The following is a 15,532-nucleotide window of genomic DNA, read 5'->3' on the forward strand; positions in this document are numbered from 1 at the left end:
GACCCTGCCAGGCTTTGCTCCTTTGGAGGTGGCTTCCTATCACATCTGTGCACATGGGCATCCCTGCCCTGCCTCAGCAGCCCCGAGTTTGGACCCACACGGTGGCCACAATGGCAGGGAAGGACCTCTGCATGTCAGGACCAGCAGCTGCCCTGGCTAAGGCAAGAAGTGCAGAGTTCTCATGCCCAAGGCAGCAGGAGTGAGCTTGGAGACAGATACAAGATGACGTTCAGAGGCCTAATCCAAAGCCCACTGAAGGTTTCTTGTGTGTTTAAGCCATTTTGAGGAACATGCCAAACACACAATAAATAAATGAATATGTGTAAAGGAGCACTGAGTTATCCCACCCTTCCTCCCACACTGCTAGACACAGGCATGACAAACAAGCACCTACACTGGGATGCTTGTTTATTTATTTATTTAGGGGGGAAAAAGCTTTGGTGAGAGCAACACTTGTGAAGCCTTTAAAAATAATTATTTTCTGATTACACTGAGATTAAAAAGCCAGCATCATCTTTACCTCCTCATCCATAATCCCACTGCCACCTGAGCAGCCAGTTTGTGTTTTTTTACGAGGCGTTTCTGGGCAGCTGGGATTGGAGGTGCCATGTCCCCAGGCAGCACAGTGGCCTCTAGTGGCAACTCACATCCAGCCCAGGGGATAGAAACCTGCAGGCAAACCTTGCAGGTTCCTTGTTCCCCAAGAAAATTAAGAACTGGGTCCAAACTGCCAGAGACAGGGAGAGGCATCCCTGTTTGGGGTGTGATGTGATGTCAGGCAGGGAACTGAGCACACCCATGTACCCCATATGCAAGGAGCAGTTGCTCCTGAGACCCCCACCCATGCCCTCCACCCATGGCCCTGGATATCTATTTAAGGCTGGCCACAGTCCCCAGCCCTGCCCCATCCCCTTAGGACTGGTCTGCAGCCCTGGCCCCTCCAGGCTTGTGCTGCAGGCAGCCCATCTCCAGTGCCCTCTCCTGGTGGGACACTGGAGCTGTTCTGTCTCCTGGATAGACCTTAGCGCTGGGTTGTAGCCTTGTCTTGCAGCTCCAGGAGCTGGGTGTCCTACAGGTCTGTCTCCTAAAAGCACGTTGTGAGCACTGTTCATGCCTAAGGAAAGCTGTCTTGTGCTATAATCTCCTTTATGAAGAGGAATAGTATGGGCTTTCCTTCTTTAACCCATTCACCCATTTCTAAAAGATTTGAGGTCCTTTACAGTTTTCCTTTCTCTATCTTCTGGAGAGCTGCCTGAAGAAGTCACTAGCACATCAGTCTACTCAGGAAACCAAGATGAGTGTCTGGGGAGGCAGGGTCTTGAGGGCTCCCTTTAGGCAGAGATCCTGGGAATAAATTATAGAATCATAGAATGGTTTGGGTTGGAAGAGACCTTAAATGTCATGCAGTTCCAGCCACCCTGGTGTGAGCAGGGATACCTAGACCAAGTTACTCAGAGTTCCATCCAATCTGACCTTTAACACTCCCAGGGATGGAGCATCCACAATGTCCCGGGGCAGCCTGTTCCAGTGCCTCATTACACTCACAGTGAAGAATTTATTCCTAATATCTAATCTAAACCTTGTTCAGTTTGAAGCCATTCCCCCTTGTTCTGTCACTACACGCTCCTATAAATAGTCCCTCTCCATCTTTCCTGTAGGCTCTCTTCAGGTCCTGGAAGGCTGCAGTTAGGTCACTCTGAAGCCTTCTCTTTTCCAGGCTGAATCCTGATTTTCTTAGCCCTTCTTCACAGGAGGGGTGCTCTATCCCTTTAATCATCTTGGTTGGCCTCCTCTGGACTTGGCTCAACAGGTTGATGTCCTTCTGTTGCTCCATCTTGGAGACAGTTCTGAGCACAGCCAAAACTAGCATTTTTTTTCTTGCTTGCTTCCTTCAGCTTGTGTGTGTGGCATTCACTTATTTCTTTGAGCAAAGTCCCCACGCCCTACATGGCAGGTAGGTGTAGTCCTCAGTGTCACAGCAAAGGTGTCCTCCCATACTGGAGCAGTTGTGTCTTTTGGCTTTATCCTAAGATGTAGAGGACCTCTAATTAGGAGTAGAAATATGCATCAAACTTTTAATGGGAGTCCATGCTCTCATCCCCTTTCCCTGAGATTTGCTTGCTGCACATTAGATCTTTCCTTCTCCACCAGAAGTTTTGCTTCCAACTGGCCCAGTCCCGTGTGCTGCTGGGAGGGAGGACTGCTGGCCTACAGCCCATCAGCAGCAGGAGGGGACCCAGGCAGAGGGTACCCCCACATTTTGAGCCCCTTGGATGTTATGAAGCCCATCATCAAAGAAGATGTGAGGCTGGATCTGGGCGAGGATGGGGCCCTTGGGAGCCCCGTCCATGAAGAAAGCCTCGTCGATGGGCAGTCCCCATTCCCGGAGTGTCTTGATGGCTCGGATGCCCATGTCCCGGCCACTGCGGGCTGTCACCAGGTACGTGCGGATCGGGGACTGCTCCTGGCCAAACTTCTTACGCATCTTCCCCAGCTGCATGGCAAAAGCCTTCAGGGGACCCTGGAAGCACAGCAGGACAGTTGGGAGAGTGTGGGAAATCAGGGAACACCTACTCCGCCTGGACAAGCCACTTGTTCCTCTTCCAGGCTTTCTCAGGGCTCTGCAGAGCACACAATGCCTGTGAGCTGCAGGACTGGGCAATGCTGGGACTGGGGCTGGAAGGTGAGCCTTGTGGTGCTCATCCTAATCCCAAAGTGACCAGCAAGGTACATCCCAGCAAGCAGTGCCTGTGGGTCTGAGTCTTGCAGGGATTGGACAGCAAGAGGTCACAGCCTGCAAAACATGGTGTTTGGATTAGCCACAATCCTAGATATTTAGGGTTTACTTATAGGAGATAACAGATCCATTTCCAGTGAGACTCCAGATCAGGCCCACACCAGAGACTGAGTAGTGGATGCACAGGGAATCTGTAAGGATTTCTGCTTTTTTGCCTGCTCATGCCAAAGCCCAGCAGGACAGACAGGCAGAGCCTGTGGGTGCCCGTGGAAGCCAGGTGGCATTCTCACCTCTCCTATGGGGATTGCCTCCATGGCCCGCTCGTACTGCACTGCCCCCTCCAGGCCCTGCTCCTGGAAGATCTGGTCTGTCTCGTCGGAGAAGAGCACGGCATCCCCGTCAAACACCACGCGGAGCGGAGTGCTGGGGGCCTGCACCTCCTGCTGGAAGACGAGCGCTGCTGAGACCCCTGTGGGACAGAGCAAGGTGGAGTCAGGAGGGACACCCCTCCCTGGGGCAGCTCAGGCATGGCCAGCATTCCCATGCATCTGCTGCAGCCCTGTCCCACATCACCATGCCAGAGCCTCCAGGTCAAGGAGCTTCCTGGGGGAGTCATCCCAGCCTTTGCGTGGCTGTGTTATCCCCTGAGGAAGTGCTGCTGATCAGAAACTGAGGTCTGGGGAGATACTCAAGTGTGGTAAGAGATGGTGGGTGGTTGTCAAGGCATGAGCAGCCCTCCTTCTGGTGCTTGCTCACCCTGCCAAACCTCAATCTTTAATGCCCAGATTTAGCACTCTGTGGTGTGAATAACATGGACTGGCATCTCCATTGATTGTGGTAATTGGCTTAATTATATCTCTTCCTACAGGCTGCTCCCTGCCCACCCTCATATGTGGATCCAGGCTCCCATATGGGAGACACTTGTCAGGGCAATGATTAGGGCAATGATTCTCTCAAGGAGGTTCCAGGAATGTGCTGTGTAGTGAAGGAAAGTCCAGGCTGCAGATGGCTTGCTCCTGACCTTGAAAGACAGTGGCCAGCTGATGTGCTCATACCCAAGGGAATTGATAAGAAAGTGATTAACCCCATTAAAGAAGTTGGGGAGACTGCACTCCCTCCAAATGAGGTTAGGCACGTGCTTACATCACTGAGCACCCAGTAACTCTGCCTGTACCAAGACGGCAAATTTCTGTGGCATCCTCACAAAGTCCTGGGAATCACTGATAAACTCTCATTGATGAATGGAGTTGCATCTTTGGTTAGAAAGGCTTAAATGTCAGGCAGGGAATGACAAGCCCATGGCAGAGCTGTCCCCAGAATGATGCATAATGCACTCAGTGACTTGTGAGGACATCTGAGCAAGCCTAGTGTGTTTGCAGGCTACTGGTAAGGACAGACGAGGAGATTGACCTTGTCAGGACTGTACTGGTAATAAATGCACCATCCACCCCTTGTCCCTGTGAAATCACAGGCTCTGGTTTTGTCTCTTGATACTGAGCTGCTTGGGAAAAGTGTGGTGGGTTTGGGGACATGGGATGGAGGGGAGAACACACCTCTCTGGAGGGCATTGCAGACATCTGTCCTGTCAGCTGAGAGGAACAGCTTGACACCGTGGGACTTCAGGTACTGTGTGGAGTCCTCATCACTGACAAAGCAGAACTTGGAGATCTCCAGGCCTTCAGGACAAGGGATGTGAGTGAAGTCTTATGGAGCAACATCCCTCTCACAGCCCCTCACTCCCTCCCTGGGTCTTGGAGGGCTTTGCTGCAAGAGCTCAGGGCAACAAATTTCCCAGTGGTATGTGGGAAAACTGCCTGTGTTCTTGCTGCATCTTCTTGACCTCTTGTTGCTCCTACAAAACTGCAGACTACAGTTAAATATTCCCTCCATCCCTCCCTTAAATGAGCATTCCTCCTGACAGCACTCTGGGATTTAGGGTGTTTTTTTTAAACAACATTTTTTATTTTCAGTACCTGCCGTGCAAAATGCTGCGACTTGCTGGTGTGAAAGATATGGCTGAAGGGAGCTGGGCTCCAAGAGAACTCCTTCCCCCCTTCCCCCTGTATCCCCTGGCTCTCTGTTTGTCACTCAGGACCCACTGTGGTGCCTGCTCTGCTCTGCAGCCCCCCAAGGGAATCAGGGATGGGTCCCCCTTACCGTAGTGCTTGGCGCTGTTGATGATGCGCACGCCGCTCTCTGGGCTGTTGTTGGAGAGCACCAGGATGTCAAAAAGCTCCCTCTCTGCTGGGTTGCTCTCCAGGATCTTCTTGTTAACATACTGCACTGCCTGTGAGGAGATGGGACTCTTTTAAAGAGGCATGACTGCAGTATACCTTTGCAAGCTCTTCTGCAGTTAAGGTTAGTGGTTTGTGTTGCATCTGTCAGCTATGGCAAGGCTGGTATGTTATGGAGAGCCAGACAGAGCAACCATCCTGGAAAAATGGGGGGAGATGGACTGGTCAGGAGCACAGGTCTCAATGCCTTGCAATGAGGCCAAGAGATCAGGAACAGGCATATCTACACCCTACGATGGGAGCTGAAATGTAAAGATGGGAAAGCTGAGCTTTCACCCACCCTATGAGTGTCTGCATGTGCTCCTAGCCAGCTGTGGAGCTCACCTGGATGAAGGCAAAGGCTGTGCCTGGTGGCAGGGGCTTGTCCTGGTTGGCCTGCTGGTGCCTTGTGTACTCCTCCTTGCCCTTCTCGAGGTAGAGCTTGTGCTCCTCCTCCAGGTTAAAGATGGCTCTGGTGGTCACAGCAATGACCAGTGCCGTGCTGGGGTCTTTCTGCAGGACAAGGAGGAAAGAGGAGTCAGGGGACAGCAGAGAAGGAGCTTGTGGAGGTGGGGTGAGCAGGGGGCACCAACCAGAGTGGTGGGGTTGGGTGCTGGAGGTATCACCCCTGTGTCATGGTTCCTGATGCCAGAGGTACCACACCCAGTCTTCATCTTCAGGCCAAGGATGGGGCTGGCAGTTGTGAAACCCTAACCTGTCTGATAAGTGCCACATGCTCCAAGGACAGCTCATACAGAGGGGATTGCTTCATAATTTTGTTGTTTGTGGGCACAGCACAGCCACAGTCATCTGTCTGTGCTGGGTTTCTCTTCACATACTGGTGGTATTACCTTTCGTTTGTGACTGTTCTGGACAGTTGAATTAAAGAATCTGTGTATGTAGAGAAGCTGCTGCTTTCTCCCTGGCTGCTCCAAAGTTTAAGTGTGAGCAAATGTAGCTGCCCAGTCCATGCAACTGGAAATCACATGGATTTCACTGGGAGCAGGTGCCCACCAGCTCTTGGATATCCACTTCTGCTGAAACCCAGGCACGAGCAATTCAGGTCACCACAGCTCTGGCTTGTAGTGTGATCTCTTCTGTGGTAGCATTTCAAAATGTGGTTTGGAAATACAGGATGTGTGTTTTGTAATGAACAGTCTTTTACCTGTTTTACATTGGTGTTTATGACTGTGCTTTCCGGCTCTGCCATCTTCAACTCTCAGCCTTTAAGGGAAAATATAAAATTAAACTGACATTATAATATTGTCAATCTAGAGAGTGGGAAGAGTGGAAAGGAGACAGGAAACATCCTACACACCAAGTACATCAGCTCAAATGAACCTGTTTCTGCTGTCAGGAGCTTTGCTCCGAGAAAAATTGCTCTAATAGTTCCAATTAAATGTGATGGAAAAGTGGCTTTTCAAACACAGATCACTGTTTTATTTTTACTTTTGTTTTTCTTGAAGAGTATTTTTCTCTGTGTGGAACTTGTGAAAGCTGTTGTGGAGCTCTTTGCCAAGCAAAATAAGGCTGTCTTTAAAAGCCAAAATAGGTTAGCTCTTAGAGGTAGGTTTCTAGTTCACATCCTTGTTGCCTTTTTTGCCACTTTTGCTTGAATGGTGAATTTGTATCTACAAATGAAGTTCAGTGCACCAGCAGCTCACTTGCAGCTGTAAAAGGCCAGAGTAAGTAGAAGTGTGTGGTGAGGGCTTGGATAAAGGCTGAGACCCCGTGATGGGGTTGGTCTGTCCTTCCACAGCCCTGTGAGCCAGTCAGGTCCTACCTGATTACTGTACTGGGGGCTGTGCAAGCAAAGAGCAAAGCCAACGTGCAGTGCAAAGGACAAGTCAGGGTCTTCACAGAGACCTTTTGCTACAGTTTCATTTAATTAATGTTTATTGTTTAGGGACTGCAGAATGCTGCCTGGGCCAGTAGGCAACACACAGCCGTGAGAGCCACAGCCTTGCCTAGGGGGCTCAGTGCCTGACTGCCCGAGGAGTAGAAAGTCCAGGGCTACTCCCCCGGCAGCCAGGGCTGCCTGGAAAGCCAGGAGATGCTTAGCATCCCTCTGCTTCCTCCACCCCGTGCCCCATGCTGGTCAGGGGTCCCCTCCCAGAGAGGGTGGCAAACAGCAGCCCAGCTGCGCAGGCAGAAACTTTCCTCTGACATAACCTCAGCCAAGCATTCTCTGAAAGTCAAAATTCAACGCAAGGAGGCAACGGAGCTGAGCAGCCCTTCCTGATGGGAGAATCCACCTCTAATTTCTGCTTCACTCTTCCAAGCATTGCAAACCAAGCCCGACTTCTCCTTTCCATCTGGCTGCCCCAATAAGCCGCAGCGCTGCTCGCACACGGAGCTGCACGGGCACACGCCTCGCTGCGAGAGCAGGAAAACATTCCAGGCGGGACCCGCAGCTCTCCCTAGGGCTGCCTAGCAGGGAGCAGAGGTTACCCTGCACACAGACAGGGCTCTGCCAGAGAGAAAAGCCCACACTCACCCGAGCGCTGCCTTCGCTCCCGGCACAGCCTGTCCAGCGGCAGCATCCCGGCCCTTCCCGAGCGCTGCTGTTTATATTTCCCCCTGCCCGCGCCGCAGGAAGCAGCAGCAGCAGGACGGGGTGCAGCTCCGCTCCCCGGCCTGCTGGGATTTGTAGGCAGCCGGCTGCTTGGCGTCGTGCCCTGGCCAGACTGCATTTCCCAGCTGGCATCGCACGGGATCGTGGTCAGCTGGCTTTGGACACAGCCCAGGATTGTGGTCAGCTGGCTTCGGACAAAGCCGCGGTCACCCTGGGGAGGGGACTCGGCGCTGTTCCTGATCCCGCAGCCCCCTCGGCGTTTCTGCTCACTGCCCGATCGCTGTCCGCAAGCCGTGATGTCTTATTTCTGCAGCTGGAGTGTTCATAGCGTGCCTCTAGTCCTCTCATTTCCCAGTCCCTGAATGGTTGTATTTTTGACCGAAAATAATAGGGGTACCTAGTCCAGAGTCACTCACAGCGTATGTAGGGTTGCAGGGAGAAAAGGTGCAGAGTGTTTGCAATTTCAATGTAATGGCTTTGGGTCTTTTCCCCCTTCTTTTCTGAAAGCCATGTCTCACATGCTGTCCTGAGCAGGGTTGATTTGGGGGCTAGGATTTTACTTTTCTGGGTAGGCTATGTGGCGCCCAGCCCTGTGGGACTCACGGTGCCAGGATAGTTCAACACTCCTTTTCTGTCCAAAATTGACTGTCAGGGATGTGGGGGGAGGGAATGAGGGGAGGGGGGCTAACCCAGGACCATCCTGCAGCTTTTTCCTTGCCCTGCTGCTGGAACAAGGTCCACTGCTGCAGCCTGCCCAGCCTGGCCCCTGCCGATGGAGACCAAACTCACCTGCACTAAGGCTGAGCAGCTGCTCCCCTGCATGACACCAGGCTATCACCAGGATCACCAAATCTCCTCCCAGAATGGGGGAAGCCACCAGGGTCCTGTGCAGCTTGGTCTCACTGAGATCACAGAATCATAGAATGATTTTGGTTGGAAGGGGCCTAAAGATCATCTAGTTCAACCCATTCCACCACGGGCAGGGATGCCACACAGATGGCTTGCTCAGGGCCCCATCCAACCTGGCCTTCAACTCTTCCAGGAATAAGGCCACAACTTCTCTGGGCAATGTGTTCCAATGCCTCATTACCCTCTGAGTAAAGAATTTCTTCCTAAGATCTGAATCTCTTCTCTTTTAGCTGTCTCTAGCAAACAACCCGTTGAAAAGGCTACTTATATGCTCAGCCTTTAGTGTGCATATGCAGACCCTCTCCCTGGAGGATTTTAATATTTCCTATTTCCCCATCCCCATAATGCATTTCTTTTGTGCATCCCTTGGGACTTCTAGTTTAGAGCAAAAAGTTCCCCCAGAGGTTTGCTGCAGCATCATTCCTGCATCTCCTGCTCCTGGAGACGGTGCTTCTCTGAGCAGCAGGAGTGCAAGGCCCCTTGTGAGCGTGGCTGTGTTTTGGGTGGCTGAGGGGCAGCCTAGCCCCTCTCCTGTGGCTAGGCACCCACTGTGGCAATACCTTGGCGGCCATGTGAAAATCTGGAAGGGCTGGTGAGGCAGGGTGGTGGGACAGAGCTGGGACAGGTCTGGTTTCTGGGGCATCTCTTCCCATCACTACATCAGCCATTAAACACTGGCAGTTTTGCAGTATTGCTCCCTGCTTCTGGCACTGCCCCAAATTTACGTGGTGATAAGGCAGGTTTGGGGCAGTCTTTGCTGAACTGGCAGCAAGGGAAGAAGTTTACAAGCTTAAATTTAATGCAATGGAAGCCTGTGAAATTGCTCCTGGCTGAGTGCCTGGTGCTTCTGTTGGCGCTGGAGGATGAAACCACCCAAGCAGTATCCCCTCATCCTGCCTGTCCTCCCTGCTGTGTTGCAGCAGAGCATTCCTGTTCATCCTCACACACATTTTGCAGGCCCTCAAATAGAGCATGCCCTCTGGGCCAAGGAGCTGGGCTTCCCAACTGCAGAGCTCACCAGGGATGGATGCAGCCATGCGCTCATTCCCTAGAAAGTGTCCATTCCCTTGTGCTCAGTGCCTGCAGCCACACAGTCCAGCCTAGCATCGCTGCAGGAATAACTTGGAGAAGCGAATTTCCCAGAGCATGGAGCAATGCTCTCCAGCTTCTTGCAGGCAGGAGGGCAGGTTTTGCTTCCTGGTCCAGCAGGGAGTTCCCTGCTGGCTGTTCGCCTGCATGAACACTGCTTGGGTCAGCGGCGAGGTGGGGCTGAGCTGCTGGGGCCACCCGGTTCCTGAGCTGGCAAAGCAGACTTTCCTGTTTCAGCTGTGCAGGGCAGCCACCATCCCTTCTGCACCTTCAGCTGCAGTGAGGTGGGGCTGACCCCGTGGGGTCCCATCTCAGCCCACAGCATGCCCCTGCCACACGAGGTGGCTTGACTGGAGCCTGCACAGCAGGGAGGGGAGACTGGCGCTGGGAAGGATCCTTGTTGGTAAGTCTGGATTTGGGAACCTAGTCAGCACAGAGTGGGAGTGAGAGTCATGGTTCTCCCAGCCCCTTTTCTAGGAACATGGATGCTCAATGGTCCCAACAGACTGCCCACTGAAAATCTGTCTCTTGGTCAGATTGTAGCAGGGCTGTCTCCATGGTTCCCAAAGTGGTGGCTCAGTTCATTCTTCAGGGTTGGGATAAAGGTTTTTTTTTAAATCAGGGTCAATGTCAGCTAATGTGACACAGTCTGTGGCAGGCAAAAAGTACTGACATCCTAATTCTGTGCTGGGTGGGTGCCTGCTCACCTGTGCTGTCCTGGCCACCCTTCACTCCAAAGCTATAGCCTGGCACCTCTAAAATGCCAGAGCGATGTTTCAAGTGCCCAACATCACAGAAGTCCTAGGTAGCCCTGGACAAATCATTTAACTCATTGTCCCAGCAATGATGCCACAGGGATGACAGCAATTCCCATGTTTCTCCAGCAAACCACACTACTGGAAAAAGAAAGGGTTCTTGCTGGCTTTGTGGGCTCAGCAAAGGGAAGTGCAGACATGGTTTCCTCCTTTCCTCCTCCCTGGGAAGACTCCCATGTAAGGAGTACCTTGGGATGGGCAGAGTGCAGGCAGAGCGAGGTGGGGTTGGCTGCTTGAGCAGAGACCCACTGGAAGGCAGGGCAGGAGGCTGGGGCAGCAGCAGGCACATCCCTGCCAGCCTGGGCACTGGGGCTGGGTGCCACCCGTGCCGTGGTGGCTGCTGACCCGCTCACTGTGCAGCACAGCTCCGGGCACACCTGTCCCAGTGACGCGAAAGGAATTGGGCTATGAGGAAGCGTTCATGCTAGAATAAGAACTTTGCCATGGGGAAAGCAATGCTGTAAAACCATCCTGCTTTGAATTAGAAGCCTTTCCCTCGGGCTGTGTCGGCGATGCCACGTGCACAGGCTGAGCTCATGGAAAGTTTCCGAGCCGGTGTGGCCCCAGCCTGGTGACAGCACTGCCACCAGCAGCGAGGGCACCAGACCTGTGCCAACCTTACTGCTCCTCAGCCCTGTGACAGGAGGGAAAATAGCCAAAAAGGGGTGTTAGCTGATGATGGGACATTCCCGGAGCTGAGCAAACCCTTCCGCTCACTCTGCCTGGCCAGGGAGGAGCCAGCACAAAACAGCTCTTGGTTTTTGTCCCCTACAGCCAAGTGGTTCCTCTTCTCCAATGCCCTGGACCCCAGTTTCTCCCCTTTCAGCAGGCAGATTGCAAGGATATGAAGGAGAAGGCTGTATGGGAGGGGCTGACTGGCACACAGCCCTGCCAGCAGCTCCCTCCCGCTCCATTTCACATCTCATTGTCAATGTGGCCAAGCTCTAATCACTTACCCTGAGCTCTGTATTTTAATTGTGTTTGCTCTCATTAGAGCCCTGGGCTACGGGCAGCACACGTGCTACAGGAGAGGAAATCCCCACCCTGTTAATTTTGCCTGTGTTCCCAGGTCACCCCAGATTAGCCATGGCAGTGGCAGGCAGGAGAGGCACTACAGCCTCCCCACACACCAGCATCACCACCACGGCTTGGCTGGGCTCCCTGGACAGCTGGCTTAGCTGGATCCCGTGTGAGTACTGCATGTCTTGCCTTCTCTGCCAGGCAGCATCACCTGCTGGGGCTGCTGGACTCTGAGATGGTGTATTTACTTCACCCTGCCTTCAAATTCCATTTCCTAGTGGGCTCCATCAGGGTGGGATTACTGCAGAGTGGTACCATGCTGCTTCAGGAGCAGAGGGTGTCTTTGCTACCTGTTTGGGGAATGGTCTTCAGCCACAGTCTCCCTGCATGGGGCCTGTCCAGGATCCTAGGGGCAATTTTGAAAGTGCAACTCCTTAATGCTGAAGCACTAGGAAAGGATTTAAATGTACTCTGTATGTTTTGCTTGGTTTTAACTCTCCTATCCAACTTTGCTCCCTGAACATCGCACCAGTACCCAAATGGGCGCTCATCACCATGGCTGTGGCAGGGGCCATTCTCCTCCTCCTCTTCCTCATCTGCATTGTCAAGTGCTGCTGCAGCAAGAAGAAGCCCAAGAAGAAGGAGAGGATTGGCTTGTGTGCTGTCAGCAACTCCAGCACGACCAACCTTGTGCGTCCTGCCTTCCCCTCAGCCCCACATCCCTCCTCCCTGAGGGGTTTGCTGCTGCACTGCCCAGCCCCAGGGATGGTGGGAGCATGGCATGGCAGGGACATAGCTGAGTGCATCCTGAGGGTAGTGTTGCTCTCTGCTGCAGGTCCAGCCTGAGATGGAGGACTTGGAGTGGGAAGTAGAGCAGAAGCGGCGAGGAAAGCTGCAGTACTCCCTGGAGTACAACTTCCGCATACAGGAGGTGGGGAAGCTCATGGCCATGGAACAGCAGGGAAAAGCCATGCTCTTGCATGGTTGGTCACTTTTTGCTGCCCACTGAGGTGGATGTATCCTCTCCCACCCGCCTGCAGCCTGCCAGCTCTCATGCCTGCTTGGTGTGAGGGCATTCCTCACTGTTGCACTCACTTCCCACTGAGCCCCCAGCTGCCTGACCCCATCCTCCTCCACCTGGTGACCTTGTGCCTCACTCCTCTCCAGCTGAAAGTTGGTGTGAAGCAGGCAGTTGAGCTGAAGGCCATGGACAGTGGAGGCACATCTGACCCATATGTGATTGTTTACCTAACATCCGATATGAGGAAGAGATATGAGACCAAGGTTTACCGCAAGACCCTGAACCCCATCTTCAATGAGAGCTTCACTTTCCAGGTACAAACCAAAGCCCAAAGCAAATGTTTTTTTTTGGTCCCATCAAGAGTGTTACATAGACACTGCTCCCTGGGCAAAAACCTCTCCAGATAGGGAGATGCTTGTGCAATCAGGACTGGGAAATGCGAGAGAGGAATACCCTCATGGGGCAGTGCTGCCACTGGGGAGTGAGTCCAGGCTTTTGAGTCCTCCTCTGCAGGTACCCCAAGCTGAGGTGTCTGAATCCACACTGGTGATGCAGATCTATGACTTCAACCGCTTTGCCAAGCATGACATCATTGGTGAGGTCCGGCTGCCCCTGGCCAGCGTCAACCTGCAGCATGTCATCGAGCAGTGGAGTGACCTGGCAGTGGCCAGTAAAGTGGAGGTTGGTCCTGGTAGCTGGAAAACTCTATTGGGAGGGATGTGCTCCTGCTTGGCTTCCACCACCCCAAGAAGCAAACCATTAGGGGCAAGCATGAGAGCTGGGTAGACTCAGGAAACCTGGGGCCAGCCTGGTGCTCCAGCGTCAGGGGAGCTGGCTCCTCTGGCTGGTACTAATCACTGGCATGTCTCCATCAGGAAGAGCATCTGGGTGAGATCTGCTTCTCACTGCGCTACGTTCCCAGCACGGGCAAGCTGACAGTGCTCATCCTGGAAGCCAAGCAGCTGAAGAGGATGGACTCTAATGGACTCTCAGGTCAGTGGGGGCTGCTTGTGCTCAGACCTTCCTCAGGGGTGGCACCAAGAGCTGCAAAGCCTTGAAAACTCTTGGTGTTAAGACCTGCTTCCTGTTGCCACATATTCAGCCCTTGGCTGATGCCCAGCCTCCCCCGGCACAGATACTCCAGCTTTGGACAGTGCTGGAGGTATCTCCCAGCAGGAAATATCATGGCTGGATTGACAGGGAGCTTGGCAGGAGGAAGTGAGCTCTGAGATGGCTGTCTCACCATGAATTGACAAGTGGGATGCTGTGGTCTCCTTGGGAATGGCTCAGGAAAGCTGTTTTGTGGCTGAGTTCTTCTGTCAAAAACTGTCACTTGTGCCAGGTGTGCCCCCTCTCTCTCTTCAGATCCTTTTGTCAAGGTGCATCTCATACTGAACAGGAAGAAATGGAAGAAAAAAAGGACAAGTGTGAAGAAAAACACCATAAACCCTTACTTCAATGAAGTATTTGTTTTTGAGGTGCCTTTCAGTCAGATCCAGGTGGGTTTCCCTGAAGTGCCCAGAGCCAAGCAGGTCTCCACTGCAGCAAGCCCCTTCCTACTGACCCTCTTTCTTGTGTCCCCTCCAGAATGTGGACGTGGTCATCTCTGTCTGGGACCATGACAAAGTGACCAAGAATGAGCCCATTGGCAAACTCTTCCTGGGCTGCCGAGCCACAGGCAACCAGCTGCGGCACTGGTCCGACATGCTGTCCAACCCGCGCCGGCCCCTCGCCCAGTGGCACATCCTGCAGCCCCCTGACGTGGTGGACAAAGCCCTGGGACTGAAGTCCCACCTCAAGCTGCCCCTGCACTCCAGATAGTGGTGGTCTCCTTCTCCACCCAGGGAGCAGGATGGTGGGCTTGTGGAGGAGCGATGGGTTTCTGCTCAGCAAGCCCTAGACATGTTGGTCCCAGCTCATTGTCAGCAAAGAGAGGACTGGGACTCCTTCAGCAAAGAGGGGACTGGGACTCCTTCTGGCCAAGAGATGATCTGGCTGCTGGTGCAGCTCATGCTCTGTGTAATGCCTGGGACAGGGCAGCTCAGCAACCCAGGCAAGGCTGCATGTGGAGCAGAGGGTGCTAGAGGGGATGGCATGGGCACAGGAGCCAGCTCATCCCAACTGCTTATGGGCTGGGGGGGAAATACACAGAGCTTCAGGCTCATGCAAAACAGAGTCCATTGTTATTTATAAAGCAGAGGGTTAACATGCCAGTGGCATGGGTGGGAAGTTTCTTTAGTTGTGAATAACTTGGCAAGAAATGTATTCTTGGAAAGGCTTCATGTGTCCTGTGAAGGATTTTAAACAAGACCGAGGTATTGAAGAATGTAAGAGGCTTGAGAGAAGAAATATAGGTGGATGAGGAAGGTGTTGGAGATGTCAGACTAGCTCTTTAGTGCGTCTGCAATGTGTGTTCTGTTCTGGCTGGAGGTTAAATGAAAAGCAGTGTGGCCTTCACACTTAGCCCATTCTCAGCCCATGATGATTTGCGCACAGTAAGATGTGGCTCAGGCTCTGGGACTCACTAGTGATCATCCCTATGGACCACATACATGAAGATACACAGTGTCAGCTCCATTCACCTCACTACAGGAGTGGCACAGCAAGGTTTGCACCTCTGGCACCTGGAGGTCCTGCAAGGGTGGAGGGGCTGTGGTCTTGCTTTCACGCTGTGATCACACCACCCTGGTAAAGGCTGGCTCGCAGCTCTCACGTCACTTCTGGGCAGGTTTCATGTTTAATCTGGGAGGTTTTTTGTGGCCACATGTCCTGCCCCACCCTGCTTTGTGGGGCCTTGGTGTGGGGGCTATGTAAGTAAAGATATCTCCTAGAAGGATAAGGGCATGGGAGGGGTGCCCCTGCTTGCCCTTGAGTATGCTGCAGTTTGAAGTGACTCCAGAGCAGCTTCTCTGAGCAATCTGCAGGAGGAAGCTCCTTGCACTGGGCTAGAGGAGGAGGGAATTGCTCCTGTTCTGAAATGCTTCTGCTACAAAGCAGCCACAGAACACAAGATCTGGGCTCATGCTGTGGAATTTTGGCCCTAAAGACAAAAGTCCTTTTCACCACAGGGAGCTGCAGGCACAGTGCTAATAG

The 15,532-nt window shown here is 53.0% G+C and overlaps 2 protein-coding genes across 3 annotated transcripts; one reads left to right on the top strand and one right to left on the bottom strand.

Annotated features, from left to right (window-relative positions):
* Positions 1 to 391: 391 nt before the first annotated feature.
* Positions 392 to 7,642, bottom strand: LOC306802977 (cytosolic 5'-nucleotidase 1A-like). The gene is made up of 7 exons (XM_079307759.1): positions 7,508 to 7,642; positions 6,176 to 6,234; positions 5,356 to 5,523; positions 4,895 to 5,024; positions 4,291 to 4,413; positions 3,028 to 3,206; positions 392 to 2,521 (listed from the first exon to the last, which is right to left on the bottom strand). The coding sequence occupies exons 2-7, from the start codon at positions 6,218 to 6,220 to the stop codon at positions 2,219 to 2,221; spliced, it is 948 nt and encodes a 315-aa protein (XP_079163885.1). The 5' UTR covers positions 6,221 to 6,234; positions 7,508 to 7,642; the 3' UTR covers positions 392 to 2,218.
* A 2,185-nt stretch (positions 7,643 to 9,827) lies between these two features.
* SYT8 (synaptotagmin 8) lies at positions 9,828 to 14,816 on the top strand. 2 transcript variants are annotated; one of them, XM_079309789.1, is made up of 9 exons: positions 9,828 to 9,986; positions 11,468 to 11,587; positions 11,951 to 12,108; positions 12,254 to 12,349; positions 12,586 to 12,753; positions 12,953 to 13,120; positions 13,315 to 13,432; positions 13,805 to 13,938; positions 14,027 to 14,816. In XM_079309789.1, the coding sequence occupies exons 2-9, from the start codon at positions 11,485 to 11,487 to the stop codon at positions 14,258 to 14,260; spliced, it is 1,179 nt and encodes a 392-aa protein (XP_079165915.1). In that variant the 5' UTR covers positions 9,828 to 9,986; positions 11,468 to 11,484; the 3' UTR covers positions 14,261 to 14,816. The 2 variants fall into 2 exon arrangements, with proteins under 2 accessions (XP_079165915.1, XP_079165916.1); XM_079309790.1 differs by lacking the exon at positions 9,828 to 9,986 and having other exon boundaries at positions 11,342 to 11,587.
* The last annotated feature ends 716 nt before the right edge of the window (positions 14,817 to 15,532 follow it).

This window comes from Erithacus rubecula, assembly GCF_903797595.1.
Source record: "Erithacus rubecula genome assembly, chromosome: 6".
Taxonomy (NCBI): Eukaryota; Metazoa; Chordata; class Aves; order Passeriformes; family Muscicapidae; genus Erithacus; species Erithacus rubecula.

Excerpts from the sequence above, each read along its gene's own strand:
- LOC306802977 (XM_079307759.1), bottom strand. The coding sequence starts at position 6,220 with ATGGCAGAGCCGGAAAGCACAGTCATAAACACCAATGTAAAACAG. Across the intron at positions 4,414-4,894 it reads CAACAGCGCCAAGCACTACG|GCCTGGAGATCTCCAAGTTC; the intron begins GTAAGGGGGACC and ends CTTGTCCTGAAG. Across the intron at positions 3,207-4,290 it reads CTGCAATGCCCTCCAGAGAG|GGGTCTCAGCAGCGCTCGTC; the intron begins GTGTGTTCTCCC and ends TCTGTCCCACAG.
- SYT8 (XM_079309789.1), top strand. The coding sequence starts at position 11,485 with ATGGCAGTGGCAGGCAGGAGAGGCACTACAGCCTCCCCACACACCAGC. Across the intron at positions 12,109-12,253 it reads ACTCCAGCACGACCAACCTT|GTCCAGCCTGAGATGGAGGA; the intron begins GTGCGTCCTGCC and ends TCTCTGCTGCAG. Across the intron at positions 12,754-12,952 it reads ATGAGAGCTTCACTTTCCAG|GTACCCCAAGCTGAGGTGTC; the intron begins GTACAAACCAAA and ends CCTCCTCTGCAG.